The 15345-nt window shown below is 46.4% G+C and overlaps 1 protein-coding gene across 6 annotated transcripts in view; it reads left to right on the forward strand.

Annotated features, from left to right (window-relative positions):
- LOC149327230 (atlastin-1-like) overlaps nt 1–15345 on the forward strand; it is an 87512-nt gene that overhangs the window by 30468 nt on the left and 41699 nt on the right. For 3 of the 6 annotated variants that reach the window (XM_089562984.1, XM_089562982.1, XM_089562981.1), the window contains 7 exons: nt 11233–11557; nt 11617–11829; nt 11908–12141; nt 12182–12355; nt 12412–12468; nt 12524–12595; nt 12655–12798. In XM_089562984.1, coding sequence (XP_089419110.1) covers nt 11240–11557; nt 11617–11829; nt 11908–12141; nt 12182–12355; nt 12412–12468; nt 12524–12595; nt 12655–12798 — 1212 coding nt within the window. In that variant the 5' untranslated portion in view covers nt 11233–11239. Of the gene's footprint in view, nt 1–2144; nt 2253–11232; nt 11558–11616; nt 11830–11907; nt 12142–12181; nt 12356–12411; nt 12469–12523; nt 12596–12654; nt 12799–15345 lie in introns of all 6 variants that reach the window. The other 3 variants (XM_089562983.1, XM_089562985.1, XM_089562986.1) reach the window with 2 other exon arrangements.

Raw genomic sequence — 15345 nt, forward strand, 5'->3', positions numbered from 1 at the left:
CAGCCGAAGACCCATGATGTAGGGTTCCAAGAGCTCCCTTTGAGGCAATCTTTTCAGGTTCTTTTTGGCAGTTAACAAAAGAAAGATGTGAGAAAATCTTTGTGCTTTATAGCGAATGGAAATTCCATCGGATGCGCGTTGCTACAATCATGCCGCGGCAGCACAGGGACTGCTTCCTCCGCCAATGTTGACTTGAAAGTAAAACCTACTGCTCGATAATATTTTGGATATATTGCAGTTCCATCACATTGAAATAAATGTTTCATTCGTAATTTGTGCGCTGGGCTTCGAAAATAGGTGCCTAGGAGACAGGAGGTTGGGCGAAGAGGGGAGCAGCGCAGAAACACGACCCCTTCTCATGGAAAACACTGCGCGCGCCTGTGGAAACCGTCCAGAAACCTGTCTAAGGCTTTTAGCGGACGCTAAAGAAGCCCTCATTGTCTGAGCAGCAAGCGTGAAAGCACATGTGCATAACTTTTGTTCTGGACATGGAAGATGCGTGATAAGCGACCACTTCCGTCTAGCGTCGAAACTGAAAACTGGCCAAGAGCCTGCCAGAGTTCCGGTCGGCTCGCCACAAAATCTGTGCAACACAGGCTGTGCCACAGCAGCCATGAGCGCAGTCGGCCGCAGCAGTAAATCTCCCATCCCTCCTCTGTAAGCAAACAAGGAGACAGTGAGTGAACGGGAATGTCAGGGAGCGGACATGAGCGTGAGAGATTGGTTGCGCGCGCGAGCGAGTGGTTATGAGTTGGAATGAGTGGGTGTGACTGCGAGTGGTAATAAGTGTGAATGTTAGTGGACATGAGTGCGAGTGTGAGGGAGTGGTTGTGTGCGTGAGTGGTCATGAGTGCGAGTATGATATGAGTGGCTGTAGTGCAAGTGTCAGTTAGTTTCTGTGAGTGCGAGTAGACATGAGTGTGAGTGTACGAGGTCGTGAGTGTGAGCGGACATGAGTGTGAACGAGGGGATGCGAGTCCGATTGGCCATCATTGTGTTATTGAGCCACCTCTCATGGTGCCGTGGTTTGGCGTAAAGTTCCCGACGCATCTTCACCAACCAGCGCGTGATGACTCGCGGAGCGCGATAAATCCCGTATCACCCCAGATTTTTCCGACGTTCGAGCTGCAAGGAGCCTTATTTCTCTCCTCTGAAAATTTCACTCGAAAACTCTTTCTATCACGTGACAAGAGTCAGCATGCATGTATTTTTGGATTGGGGTAGTCTAGGTTTAGTGCAGATTAAACCGCTTTTGTGCAGCGAAATTATTTACGACTGAAATTCTTGATGAAAACAAAAGCACACAACAACACACTCTTATACTTCCCCAGTGTCACTGAGAATAGCACCACATACATTATGAGAATAAACATAACACTCTATACAGCAAATTTCTAAACGCCGCTGAATGCAAGTAGATGTTTTATCAGTTTCTAATGCTTGTATTTATACATTCTACTTTTTCGCAACCTTGCTTGGTGAGGGAAAACTTTTTTCTACCTTATGAAGCTTCTGTTTAAATGGTTTAATAAGCGACGACCGCAAACCATAAGCGACGCATATACATAAAGTTATCTACCGAAACATAAGGCATTCATGGACATATGATGTAGGAATTAGACTGATATTTTACTCCAAACTCCAACGAACCAAAAGTTTGTTAGATACCAATTGAAGGCTGGGAGAAAAAAGAACTAACAAGATGCTTCATCTCTCATGTTTAAAACTTTCGGCCGCCTAAAATGTCGTCTCACCACCAGGCTCGTATGAAAGCTATGCGGTAATTCGAAATGATCCCTACAACACCACTTCGATCTTAAGACGGCCATAATAGTAAAAAGGCATCCTTTGCTTAGTCGTTTCTTAAGTGTAATACAAGGAGAAAGCTTTGAAAGCACGTTGTCTTAGTGTAAAGTTTTCAGAGATATTGGGGACAAGAATTTAGCTGTTATTATTTCAGTTTTCGGTAGACTGGCTGCTTTCGTTCATGTGCGCCCGCCGTTATTTCTTCTGATTTCCTTGTACCCTTGTTTCCATAATTTACAAAGCTAGCGGCTGCTGCTTATTCAATAAATGACAAAACCAGCGATAACATCTCTTTTGTTTAGTTCTGAAAAAAAAGATGCGTGTGGGGAACTTTGCAGCATGTACGCCTAGGTCCACTTCGCAATCTGGTGCAGAACGACGTGGACAACTCCTGGAGAACAAATTCACTTTTTCGAGCCTCAGCTGGAAGGAACAAGAAAGCGAAGGTAGAGAAATGTTACAGGAGTCCCTTCACAGGACCTTTCATAGAAAGCGACGCTGCGTCGCTTTTGCTATGTTTGCTATGTTCATCTTCATGTTTTGCTATGTTCATGTTCATGTTTTGCTATGTTCATCTTCATGTGAACATGTGAAGATGAACATAGCAACGACAAAGAGAAATACATGCTTAAAATTCAATACGGAAGAGTCACTTCCTTTTTACTGAAGCAAAAATGTTTTTAGTGCCTGTTCTACGTCAGGAGAGTTAAAAATCGATTCAGGGAGTGCGTTCCAATCTGCTATTGTTTGAGGGAAGAAACTGTGCTTAAATGAGTCCGTTTTAGCAAAAAGAGGCTGTAAGGAGTGCTCCCTTGTATGGCGGGTCCTTCGAGCAGTGGAATGCTTGATGAATGAAGGGGGAGAAATGTTAAGCTTGCCTGAGATAATTTTATGAAGGAAAGAAATACGGTTAAGTTTTCTGCGTGTACGAAGCAATGGAATGCTATTGTCTTTCATGAGCTGTGTTGGGGAGTCAGACCTTCTATATTTATTAAAAATGAAACGTACTGCCTTCCTTTGGATGAGCTCTAGTTCATAAATATGTTTCTTGGTGTGCGGGTCCCAAATTTCAGAAGAGTACTCAAGTTTGGACCTGACAAAAGTTTTGTAAGCCAGAAGCTTAATACCTCTAGGAGTGTGTTTTAATTTGCGTCTCAAGAAACACAGCTGAGAAAAAGCGGCTGAACAGATCTCAGAAATATGAGTATCCCAGGTTAATCGGTTGTTAAGAGTAATTCCTAGATACTTGTACTGTGAGACCTCTCGGATGTGACTGTGGTGAAGGCAATATTGGTAATTACTAACATTTTTTTTTCTCGTAACTCGGAGAAGCACACTCTTATCAATGTTTAAATCCATGTCCCATTCTTCACACCAGTGACATATTTTAAGCAAAGAATCTTGAAGCAATTGATGATCTGCAATTGAGGTTATTTCTTTGTATACAGCGCAGTCATCCGCGAACAACCTTATTGACACAGACGGAGGAATGGTGTCTATTAAATCATTTATATATATTAAAAACAACAAAGGTCCTAACACACTGCCCTGAGGAACACCGGAAGTAACAGGAAGCGATTCAGAAAGAGTACCATTCACATCAACACACTGAGTTCTACCGCTTAAGTAAGCTCTGACCCATTCAATAAGATACAACGGAATACCAAGTAACTGCAGTTTATAAAGGAGCTTTGCATGTGGTACCTTATCAAAAGCTTTCGCCATATCCAAAAAAAGAACATCGATCTGTCCCGAGTTGTCCAGCACTCTAAGAAAATCATCAATAGTAGTAACTAGTTGAGTGATGGTCGACATTCCCTTCCTGAATCCGTGCTGAAAAGGTGACAGAATGTTTCTTTCATTTAAAAAGTCAATTATAAAGTGGGCCACGATGTGCTCTAGAAGCTTACAGGATGTAGAGATAATTGAGACCGGTCGGTAATTAGTCAGGAGTAACTTGTCACCTTTTTTATGAATCGGCACAACACGAGCCTTCTTCCAATCTTCTGGCAACTCACTGGTTTGTAAAGATAAAGTGAATAGTTTAGCCAAATGCTCCGAGATCTGGAGCGCGTAACGCTTTAAAAAGGCATTTGGAATGTCGTCTAGACCATGGCTCTTCCGAATATTTATTTTACGCAGCAAAGAGAGAACCCCTTCTGTAGAAATAACGGGAACTTCGTTAGGATCGAAGGATTGTTTGGGTGCATCAACAACTATATCTGAAGGTCTCCCGAAAACACTTTGAAAGTACCTGTTAAAGAGTTCAGCTATTTCCTTTATATCAGTGACGAGGTTCCCATCCTCAGTTCTAATTTCTTTGAAGGTTTCCTTTTGTTGACCAAGGTATCGCCAAAATTTGCGCGGATCTGTTCTTATGAAAGAAGGAAGGGTGACCTTAAAGTAATGGGATTTGGAGGTAGACAGTGCCTGTGCTAATTCACGTTTTAATTTCTGCAAACACTGAGAAGATGAGGAGTGATGTTGCCTAAGACGTTTAAGTCGCCGCTTCATATGAATAATATCACGACTCACCCAGAGGTTTCGACGCTTGTTTCTAGTTTTTCGCCGAGGTACAAAATTTGTGGTAGAAAATAAAATGCCCTTCTTGAGGCATTCCCATAAGCTATGGGTGTCACATTCGTTGGAACACATCAACACATCATCCAAATAATCAATAATAGAAGTGTCGTCAGAGCGATCAAAATCCTGGACATAGGCAACAGACAAATTTCGGGTAATCTTAACGTGATCAGTAGGACAAGAAAAAAACAACATATGGTGATCCGAAATGCCAGGTTCAACTCTTATTTCACCTTTAGAGAACAAATCACTTAAAAAAATAAATCCAACAGAGCATTTTTACGTGTACAGTCACGCACAATTTGGTTGAGGTTTAAGGCTAACATAACGTCCATAATTACATCACTAGAAGCACAGGTCCCATAAGCTAAACTCTCCCAGTCCAAGCCTGGTAGATTGAAATCCCCCGTCATAATCACATTATTTTCACTCTTGGCTAGCAGGTGATCATATAAGCTGTCCAGAAATGCGATTTCAGTACCAGGAGCGCGGTAAACTGCACATAATAAAAAGGTCAAACCCGAACACGACACATTTAAAAACAGACTCTCATGATCAGGAATTTGGTCAAGGACAGTGACACGCAAAAAGGACTTAACAATTACTGCGACACCCCCGCCCCTTGAACCACGATCCCTTCTGAAGATTTGATAGCCAGGGGGAATAATCTCTTCATTACTTATTTTATCATGCAACCATGTTTCTGAAAGAACAAGAATGTGTGGGTCATAAGAAAGTAGTAGTAGTTCAAGGGCGTCAGTTTTGTTCTTAATACTTCTGGCGTTGAGGGACAACACGCGCAGATCATGTGCTTGGGCCTGCAACCGCTATCTATCAGAAGTCTCGCCTCCTCTGATAGGTGCAGGAACACGTGTATTCGATGCATCATCCCAAACGTAGTAGGTGTTATCAATTCGCAGTTTATCATGCAAAAGGGAAACCTTCCTGCCGCTATCACCTTCATTTTTTGCACTCAGCCAGAGTAATTTGCGCCTTTTAACTGTCTCTGCAGAATAGTCGTTTTGGATAGACACTCCGGACCCTTTTAGCTTCCCAACATTGCTCCGAACCTGTTGTTTTTCAATGTAATCCTGGAAGTATAAGATAACTGGTGAATTCGAACCTCGGCGACCTAACCTGTGAATGCGGGCAACAGAAGAACACGTAAGTCCAAGTTTATCGTAGAAAACTTCATCGATCACCTTTCGGCGCAATATTTCTTGTCTCGTTTTCTTCTTTTTCAATGCCAAACACAATCAAATTGCTTCTGCGACTTTTATCCTCTTGATCAACTAACCTTGCACTCTGCGATTTCAATGATTCCTGGACTTCTGCTAAGCTTTCATGTAGGCCATCTGTTTCCTTCGTCTTTGCGGCCATTATTTTCACGCTTTCCTCAAGTTCGTTTACGCGCAGGCCAAAGTTCGCAAGAGTTTTTTCGGTCTGATCTAGCCTACTGATAACATTGGCCAAGTCACTGCGTATAGCTTGGTGGCCATCAACAAGTTGCTGAAGCAATTCCGCGACAGAGGGATCTGGACCAGGGTTTTGCTCAACATCTCCGCACAGCAATAGCATCGATGTACAGAAACACTCATACGCAATGGTCAAAACCATATGTGGGCTCGGCATAACGACAAGCCACCTTTCGTCACTTCTGTACGAACAAACACTACTAACCTGTAAAGTAAGCAGGAATCTTTGAGTTAGCGACATGATCCCCGCCGCCTCGCCGAGCCCACTGGTGAAGTATTGCTGTGGACAGTCTTTTATAGCCCGTGCCGGAGACGCCACTGATACGGGAAGATCCTGAAGTGTAGCACTGCGCATGTCAGGCAGAAAGTCCGCATCCGGTAAAGGGCAGCTTTCACCGACGGAACCATCTTTGCTGTAATCCGGTCCTAAGTGGCGACACGTGCTTGAAATCGTCGACGCACCGGCTGTGGCGAACAGGGCAACCTGTACAGTAAGTAGGAATCTTTGAGTTAGCGACATGATCCCCGCCGCCTCGCCGAGCCCACTGGTGAAGTATTGCTGTGGACAGTCTTTTATAGCCCGTGCCGGAGACGTCACTGATACGGGAAGATCCTGAAGTGTAGCACTGCGCATGTCAGGCAGAAAGTCCGCATCCGGTAAAGGGCAGCTTTCACCGACGGAGCCATCTTTGCTGTAATCCGGTCCTAAGTGGCGACACGTGCTTGAAATCGTCGACGCACCGGCTGTGGCGAACAGGGCAACCTGTACAGTAAGCAGGAATCTTTGAGTTAGCGACATGATCCCCGCCGCCTCGCCGAGCCCACTGTTGCCATTAGTTGCCCATCGGTCGCCCTTTCCGAAGGGGAGATTGGGTATCTGGCTTCACATGTGGCATGAGTTGAGTATGGTGGCGATTAATCTTTCCTAACTCTGTCTATATATTTGTGTGTTTTTTTCAATAAACCCAGTTGTTAGTCAGCGCCTGTTTGTCTTTACCCCTCAGTTTCCACGTCCCGTCTTTGTTGCGCTGTTTCAAAAATGAATACGTACCAACTTGCCCAAATTTCTTCTTTACTCAGTGGTCATTTGCGTTTCCCGTTCACACCGACTGGACACACTCGTGAGGGGCCTTTATTGGGTGTCCTTAATTAAGGAAGTTGCTGACAGCTTCAATGTCCTCACTGCGTGCTTTTGCTTTACACTCCTTTATAGCCTCTCCAGAAGGCAGGTGACTCAGGCACTTAGAGTATTTGTTGCCTGTACCGTTGCATCGGCAACCTTTTTGTGGAGTTCCTTGACGCCACTGTTTTAACACGCGGTAGACGAATGTGTATTTCTTCTGCTGCAAAAACATTCTTCTTTAAACTACACACATCTACACTGCGTGTGATTGGTTTATTAGTTTATTGGGGTTTAACGTCCCGAAGCAACTCGGACCATGAGGGACGCCGTAGTGAAGGGCTCCAGAAATTTCGACCAACCGTGGTTCTTTAACGAGCTTTGACATCCCCCAGCACAATGGCCTCTAGAATTTTCCCTTGATCGAAATTCGGCCGCCGCGGCCGGGATCGAACCCGTGCCTTTCGGGTCAGCACCCGAGCGCCGTAACCACTGAGCCACCGCTGCGGGGCCTACGCTGTCTGTGAAGGCTCCGCTTCTTGCTGAGGAGACGCACCATGGACGGTGAATTGCCACCTGTGCAGTACACCAGGGACAATCGACCATTGTGTTAATCTGTCCATTGATGCTGTGGCCTTCTAGGACATACTATAAAGAACAATTAAGGAGATTGCCAAGCCGTCCTACAGTATCCGTTTTTTGCCTGTGGAGAAAAACAGTGTTGTGCCAAATGATCTATTTACGGTGCTGGGAATGTTTAGCTTCTGGAGGAGCCGTATGATGGAGCGCCTCGCCGAATAACCACGGTCGTCGAAATCTTTGGATGATGAACGATGTGCTCGTGTTCCGGACGTGAGCATGAATAGATTTTTCTTTTGGGCACTATTTCCATGCAATAATGAAAACAAAAGCGGCGATAGCCTAGTGGTCTCGCTGAGCGGTCCTTAAAGGAGATCTGTTCGCGCAGCGGCGGGTTCGACTCCCAGTCATGGACATCGATTCAATTTCTTTCTATTTTTCATGGTTTGACCTCTAACTCATCTGAAGGTCAAAACTAGGCACCCGGTGATGAAGCACGTGTTTCCGTAGTAAAGCTTTCCCTTCAAAAATGGCTTACTTGCTGGGGCGCTCGACTGCTGATCCGAAAGTCACGGGGTCAATCTCTACCGTAGCGGCCTCATTTCGATTGCGCCGAAAATTTAAATACGCACTTGAGCTGTGCGATGTCAGCGCATGTTGAAAAACCGCTGCTTGTCTACGTTATTCTTGTGCCCTCCACTACAGCGCCCATCATTATTACAAAATCATCATTATTACATGATTATTACTATTATTATAAAATACGAGATCTATGAGTTCCTGCAGTGTTTTGTTTTCGAAAGCCGAACATTCTTTATTGCACGTGATGCAAATTTCTAAGGAAAAGTGAGGTTGTTCCAGCGTTGGAGATAGTGAAGAGGAAAAATAGATGAGGACACTCAAGCTCCCAGCAATCGGGTATGACCCGATAGCGTAATGGGTTAATTCCAATTTTTGCAGACTGTCATTTTCTACATTGCATTTATAGATACCTGGGAGTGCTCAAACCCCTTCTGGCTCAGCGGTGCCGCGGTTAAACTATGATCCACTGTTCTCAGATGGCCCGCGTTCCCTGTGGTGTGCATTGCACGAACCAGGTTGCTCTTCCCGACCGACAAATCATGAATTTTCCTGCCACCTGCCAAGGTGGGCAGATTGCTCACTATCCGGTGGGCACGCTGTGATGAAACCGCCGGGTCAGCTGACATAGATGACCAACCTGCCTCCTAAGCTGCTCTTTGCGGACGACCTGCCGGAGCCATTCCAGAGATTTTTCGCTCCCAAGGCCGGCACCGACGACGCCGACATCGGATTTTCTGGTGATAGGAGCTTTAACGCTGAGCGTTGAAATTAAATCGTGATTACAAAAAAGGGCAACGTGGAAAGGCATGCACTCGCCAGCATGTGACAATAGTTGCGGCCAGAAACACGGCACTGAAATGAATTGTAACTTCGATGCAATGACTGTGTTATGGTGATGCGCTGAAATTGTTCACCTAAAAAAAAATAGAAACGAATATCCGCCCTAGCTGCCACACTTAGGTTGTTGATGTCTTAGACGAGCGGCATACGCTTTTTCTTCTCTCGTAGAACGCTTCGGCGACGGCATGCATGGACTATACACAGCATCCCCATCAGCTATATCTGCAGGTCTGGCCGTTGGGGAGGCGTGATGGTGAAGATGCATTTTTATCAGTGTGTGCATCAAGCCTGGAGGCTGCACACACGCTAGCGCGCGCGCGCACACACACACACACACACACACACACACACACACACACACACACACACACACGCACACATATACATGCACACACACGCACGCACCCACGCACACGCACAAACGAAACTACACACGCACGCACGCACACGCGCGCGCACGCACACGCGCGCGCACGCACACGCGCGCTCGCTCGCATGCACGCACGCACTGAAAATACCGCTGGTCTGAGTGGCATCCGTGGCAGTGTCGGCGCCGCAGTGGCTTCGTCTACCGATGTCTTAGGCTACTCGGCCATCTCCTACGTATTTTTTTGTTGTTGTATCGAATGTCAGGAACAGGTTGACCCTCCTTGCGGCCTGACCGCTTCGAAATTCGCGATCTCGGCATACAGCCTCACGGCACCATAACTGAGTAATTACTCTGCCCGCACATCACTTGCGAGCTGGTCATGGGGAATCCGGAGGTGTCTTTCTGTATATGTATAGCTGCCCATACAGGACCGCTTCCTTTCTCAGTAGTGTGCGGTAACGCAGAGGGCGCATGAAGTGGCCCGGACGGCGCCGGCGCAAGTCTCTGCGTAGGAGAAATTTCGGACTGACACGAGCTTACGGGACGCCCATTACTAGGAAGGCGTCTCCGAAACTGCTGAAGCAGAAGGGGGTTATACAGGCAAAATATGCAAGCTTTTCGCTTTTTGCGCATCGGACGGATGCCAGCGTAAACACCACCGGTTTACAGTAATTTTGAGTTCATCGATTTTGCGTTTTTGCCGATAATTTGAATTTTTTTTGCCATGAAGAGTACATTAAAGTACATAAGGTAAAAATGTCGCAATACACAAACATTGCATTTTTTTAAAATTCATAAACCAGTATCACAGAGGATTGTAAAGAGCATAACGCTGTTGATTAAAACACGCCCACGCTGAGAAGTTTTAGTCCTGAACTTGTATGAACCTGTTCGATCCAGTCAGGATCGGTTCTAAATGTAGCAGAATGTCTCTCAAGAGCGGAATCTGGCACTGAACCCGAAAGGCATGAACCAGAACCCACACCGAAACCCAAAAAATTGCGATTCGATACCATGTTTCGGACAGCAGTGATACCTTAATTGAGGCTGTTCTTAGAATCCTTCACCTTGGAAATCGGATGTTTTTTATGCTAAAAACGGACGCAGGAAAAATATTTCATGAAACAATGAAGTTAGTAGCACGTACTTCGCCATTTCCTTGCTGAACGATTTAGCTAATGGACATTTGCATCATGCGCATCTCCAAAAAAACAGACTCGATGACCCCTATATGGTGCTGAACTTAAAATTTCGGGCATTTTGGTATTAAAATATTTAATTTTTTTTTTCAACTTTGAAGCAATGTCCCATGCAGATACAAAATATCGATCTCTGATGTTTTCCTTTGAAAAAGAAACGATTTTGCTATATTGAGGCCTTGAAGTGATATTCGTGAGGAAAAATGCATGTATTAAGTTTAAATCACAAATGATGTGGTAATATGTTAACAACCACCTGTCTATATTTCAGACTTTTGCTAGCATGGTTCAAGAAAATACTCAGCAGGAAGCGATTCGAACACCTCCCATGCTAAAATCCATTAACTCATCTACAACGTATTTACATATGAACCATTACTTTCACCTCGAGCTCATCTTGGCATAAATATCTGCCTTGCTTCCTGGATGCTGCGCAAGACTATTTATCGGGAGATTTATAAGACATTCACTCTGCGCGCGAGGTTCCTATATGTCTTGAATTCGGAGTCTATATTTTTAACCGGAAGTGAGGGGCCCCTACTAGCAAAAGCTGTTTTACTACAGCTTGAAAGTTCCAGGGGGCCCATACAAGGGAGACCATAAGTTCACTCGTTCAAAATAAATACAGAACAATATCGATGCATTTCGCACTAATCCTTCTTCCTTCTGGGAACGCAGAGACAGGATGGTGAACAAGGAGAGGTCGGGTCGGCCGGTGCAGATCCTCCGGGTTGAAGACCACTGCATCCATTTGAATGAAAATGAGCTGCAGGAAATCCTGCTTGACGATCGCATCAAGGACAAGCCCGTGGCTGTGATATCACTGGCTGGAGACTTCCGCAAAGGAAAATCATTCATGCTGAATTTTTTCCTTCGATTTCTCTACAATTTATGCAGCCCCGACTGGCTCGGAGATCCGAGCGCCCCGCTTCAAGGCTTTGAGTGGCGCGACGGCTGTGACCGCCACACCACGGGAATCCTGATCTGGAGTGACATTTTTCTGGTAAGGCGGCCACTGCACGAAGTCTGCGTTGAGGAGTTTCATATTCCATGCATTTGTAGGTCAAGACGCCTCAAGGTGATGAACTCGCTGTGCTGTTAATGGACACTCAGGGAGTTAATGATGATATGTCCACGGTCAAAGAATCTGCCTCCATTGTCGCTTTAGCCGCCATGCTGAGCTCGGTGCTTGTCTACAACGTCTTGCAAAACATTCAGGAGAACGACCTGCAGTATTTTCAATTGTGCACTGACTACGGCAGACTGGTGCAGCAGGTAAGCCTGGACCTAAATCGAGAATTGCTTGCTAACCTCGTTATGCTTGCATTTCACTGTGCCTTTTTGGGTCTGCAGCTGAAGGAGATGCAGCGGACGCCTTTCCAACCTTTCCAAAAGCTCCTGTTTTTAGTACGAGACTGGCCCTATCAACGGGACGCGGAATTCGGGACTGCAGGCGGCCGTAAGCTTCTGAACCGACGTCTGGAAGTCAACGACAACCGACACCCGCAGCTGCAGGAGCTCCGGAAATACATCCGTTCCAGCTTCACGGAGATTTCCTGCTTCCTCATGCCACATCCGGGATCAAAGGTACGCTGCGACCTCTGCAATCACACTGAAAACATAAAAGCCCATGCAGGCAGCAGGAGGCATGTCGTTCGATGGCCGCCTCTCAGACATCGAGGGCAACTTCAAGGAGCAACTGAAGCTTTTAGTTCCTTCTATTCTTGGCCCGGGGACACTGATTCCAAAGCTGATTAATGGACGCAAGATAACTTGCCAGGGTCTCGCACACTACCTGAAGGTAAGCCGACCGAGCCGCTTCGTTTGAGTGTATCACAATACTTCGTACATTTACAGACGTCTGTCAAGGCGTTCAAAGAAGGACTGCTTCCAAAACCCAAAACCATTTTCGAGGTATGATATCGTCAGCCGCTTTGAGCGAGAACTAATAAATCAGCTCCTTTCGTAGGCGAATGCTGAAGCAGACCACGAGGCGGCCTTGGGCAATTGCCTGCAGCAGTACAAGGACCGGATGGTTGAGGCGAGTTTTCGCATCAACGGTAAGCCGTTTTCAAACTAACCAGGACTTTCCGCACAAAGGTGTGCGGTCAAAGCAAGATGAGCCGGAACAAGCTCGACCAGCACCATGAAAGGGAACGTGCTGATGCCCTGAAGAAATTTGAGGACACCCCAAAGTTGGGCGATCAGATGTTTTCCGGAAAGTTCAAGAAAAAGCTGTCAGAGGCAGGTACCATTACGTACTACTTTGTAAAACAAACCCGACAAAAACCTCCTGAGAGACTTAGTGCAAATTCTGTCACTGATTTACCTTACATTCTGGGGAGTCATGGTATTTTAATTATTGTTTGCTTTGTTTAGAAGAATTTGTTGCTAACTGGGCAGGGCCTAATACATAGGCATTTAAGAAGTTTCAAAGGCACACTGAATAGTTATGGCCTCCTTTCCTCAAATTTGTGCTTCTGGTGTCAAGTGAGTATGTCGTAAGTGGTAATAGGTGTATAAATGTGTTTTATCATATGCTGGAATATGGGGTTGAATCGGCTTAGTTTTCTGGCAACTGCACTTAAATGCGCTCGCGCTATCTTCGTCATCTCCTCAAGAAGGAGAAGCGACTCGAATTGGTCCTTACTCAAAGACAGATTGGAATACAGCGGAGAAAAGCTTTCTCCTGGACCATATCTCATTTCCCCTTCACGGCTTCTGCGGCGGCTATTCTGTCGTTCAATACTGTGGATATAATAAGCCACACCATTGCGCTGACCGCTATGGCTCAAGGTATATTGCTGTCTCGCCGAATTGTACAAAAGCGGCCGAAATCATTGCTCACACGAGTCTTGTGCTCGTTCTGTTCTGTGCGAAACCTGCGATACAACATGGAACTTCTTCTGCTCCGATTACGCTGAGAGCACTTATTACACCGATATCTATGGCTAATGTGCTGTCTATGCAACCGGGCAGAACTTAAAACTTTCGTTATGGGCGTTGCACGGAACCACAAGCATTACAGAAGCCAAGAGCCACTGAATCTAACGAGCAGAGGGGGATGTTTTTTTATGCGAAGCATATTACTAGAGGTACACTACAGCCCTTCGCCGTGCACACCACGTGGTACAGTGACGTCACACCACGTGACATACCACGTGACACATGACGTCACGACAGAGGAAGACGGAGGTACACTACAGCCCTTCGCCGTGGTTATGCACCGTGCACACCATGTGGTACAGTGACGTCACACCACGTGACATACCACGTGACACATGACGTCACGACAGAGGAAGACGGAGGTACGCTACAGCCCTTCGCCGTGGTTATGCGCCGTGCACACCACGTGGTACAGTGACGTCACACAACGTGACATACCACGTGACACATGACGTCACGACAGAGGAAGATGAGGGTCCACCTCGCGCCGTCGCTGTGGTTGCACGCCGTGCAGACCACGTGGTACAGTGACGACACACCACGTGACATACCACGTGACACATGACGTCACGACAGATCGCCGTCACGCTCTGGGAGAGGGAGAACAATGCCATCCCCCAGACACCGGAATGTCCTCGAGCGGCATTCCCGCGCATTTCGAACGCGCGTTCACACTCGGTGCAGGTGAAAGCCATGTATTACCAAGCCTAGCCATCAATATGCTTCGCATCTGATCAGGGTTAACCAAGTTAAGCCTCAGCAATTTTTTAATTCGGTGTCACAATTAATAGGTGATTAATAGCGAAAATATTGAAAACTTAAAGATAATGGACAAGAAAGCAAGAGAAAAACAACCACACGCTGCCGATGAGATCCGAACCCACGACCTCCGAGTTACGTGTCCGGTGGTATACCAACTCACCTACGATGACCAATCTGCTTTCGGAGGTATTCATGTGCAGTGTGAACGAACCTTGAGAGTGTTCAGCAGCACCGCCCTCGTCCATAGCGGCGGACGTATTAAGTTCTTTATTGCCGAGGGTATCTACTAGGAGCGTGATCGAACGGTGAAGAAGGAATCTGCTCGAGAACCCTTTCATGTTACGAATGCAATCAAGGCTGCTAAAGTCGAGGCCCCCGCAGGTCGAGGATTTGGATCCCACCGGCCACGTATGGTTGTTATTTCTTCTGTTTTCTTATGGATTATTTTTAAGTGGTTGAATATTTACACTTAGGTGACATGTTGTCAATGTACGTGGCGGCAGACCATTGTAACTGGGACGTCGTCCTCCCCTTCGTCACATATGCCTACAACACCGCTACGCAGAACACTACTGATTTCTCACCATTCTTCCTTTTATACGGCCGTGAACCATCCTCGCCGCTCGACGCTATTCTTCCGTGTCATCCTGATTCGTCGGAATGCACAGCCGTATCTGAAGCCTCCAGACATGCTGAATAGTGCCGCCAGCTTGCCCGGTCATTCACGTCCGACGACCAAGGGCACCAGAAATACCGCTTCGACCACTCCCATGGCACAGACACTTTTCAGCCGCAATCCCTTCTTTGGCTTCGTGTGCCTTCTGCTGCCCCAGGACTTTCTACGAAATTGCTCCCAAACTACCACGGACATTTCCGTGTCTTTGAGCGCACTTCTCCCGTCAAGATCGTTGAGCCCGTGACGCCATCACCCGATCTTCGATGACGTGGGCGGGAGACCGTCCACGTTTCGCGTTTGAAGCCGTCTTACGACCCCTGGGTCCTGTTGACTCCCTTAATCGCCAGGATGGCACTTTTTCCCCCGGAGCCAAATGTAAAGAGGAAGATGCTTAGCAGTCCGAACAA

The sequence above is a fragment of the Amblyomma mixtum genome, chromosome 10, assembly GCF_055824585.1.
Source record: "Amblyomma mixtum isolate Tamu chromosome 10, ASM5582458v1, whole genome shotgun sequence".
Taxonomy (NCBI): Eukaryota; Metazoa; Arthropoda; class Arachnida; order Ixodida; family Ixodidae; genus Amblyomma; species Amblyomma mixtum.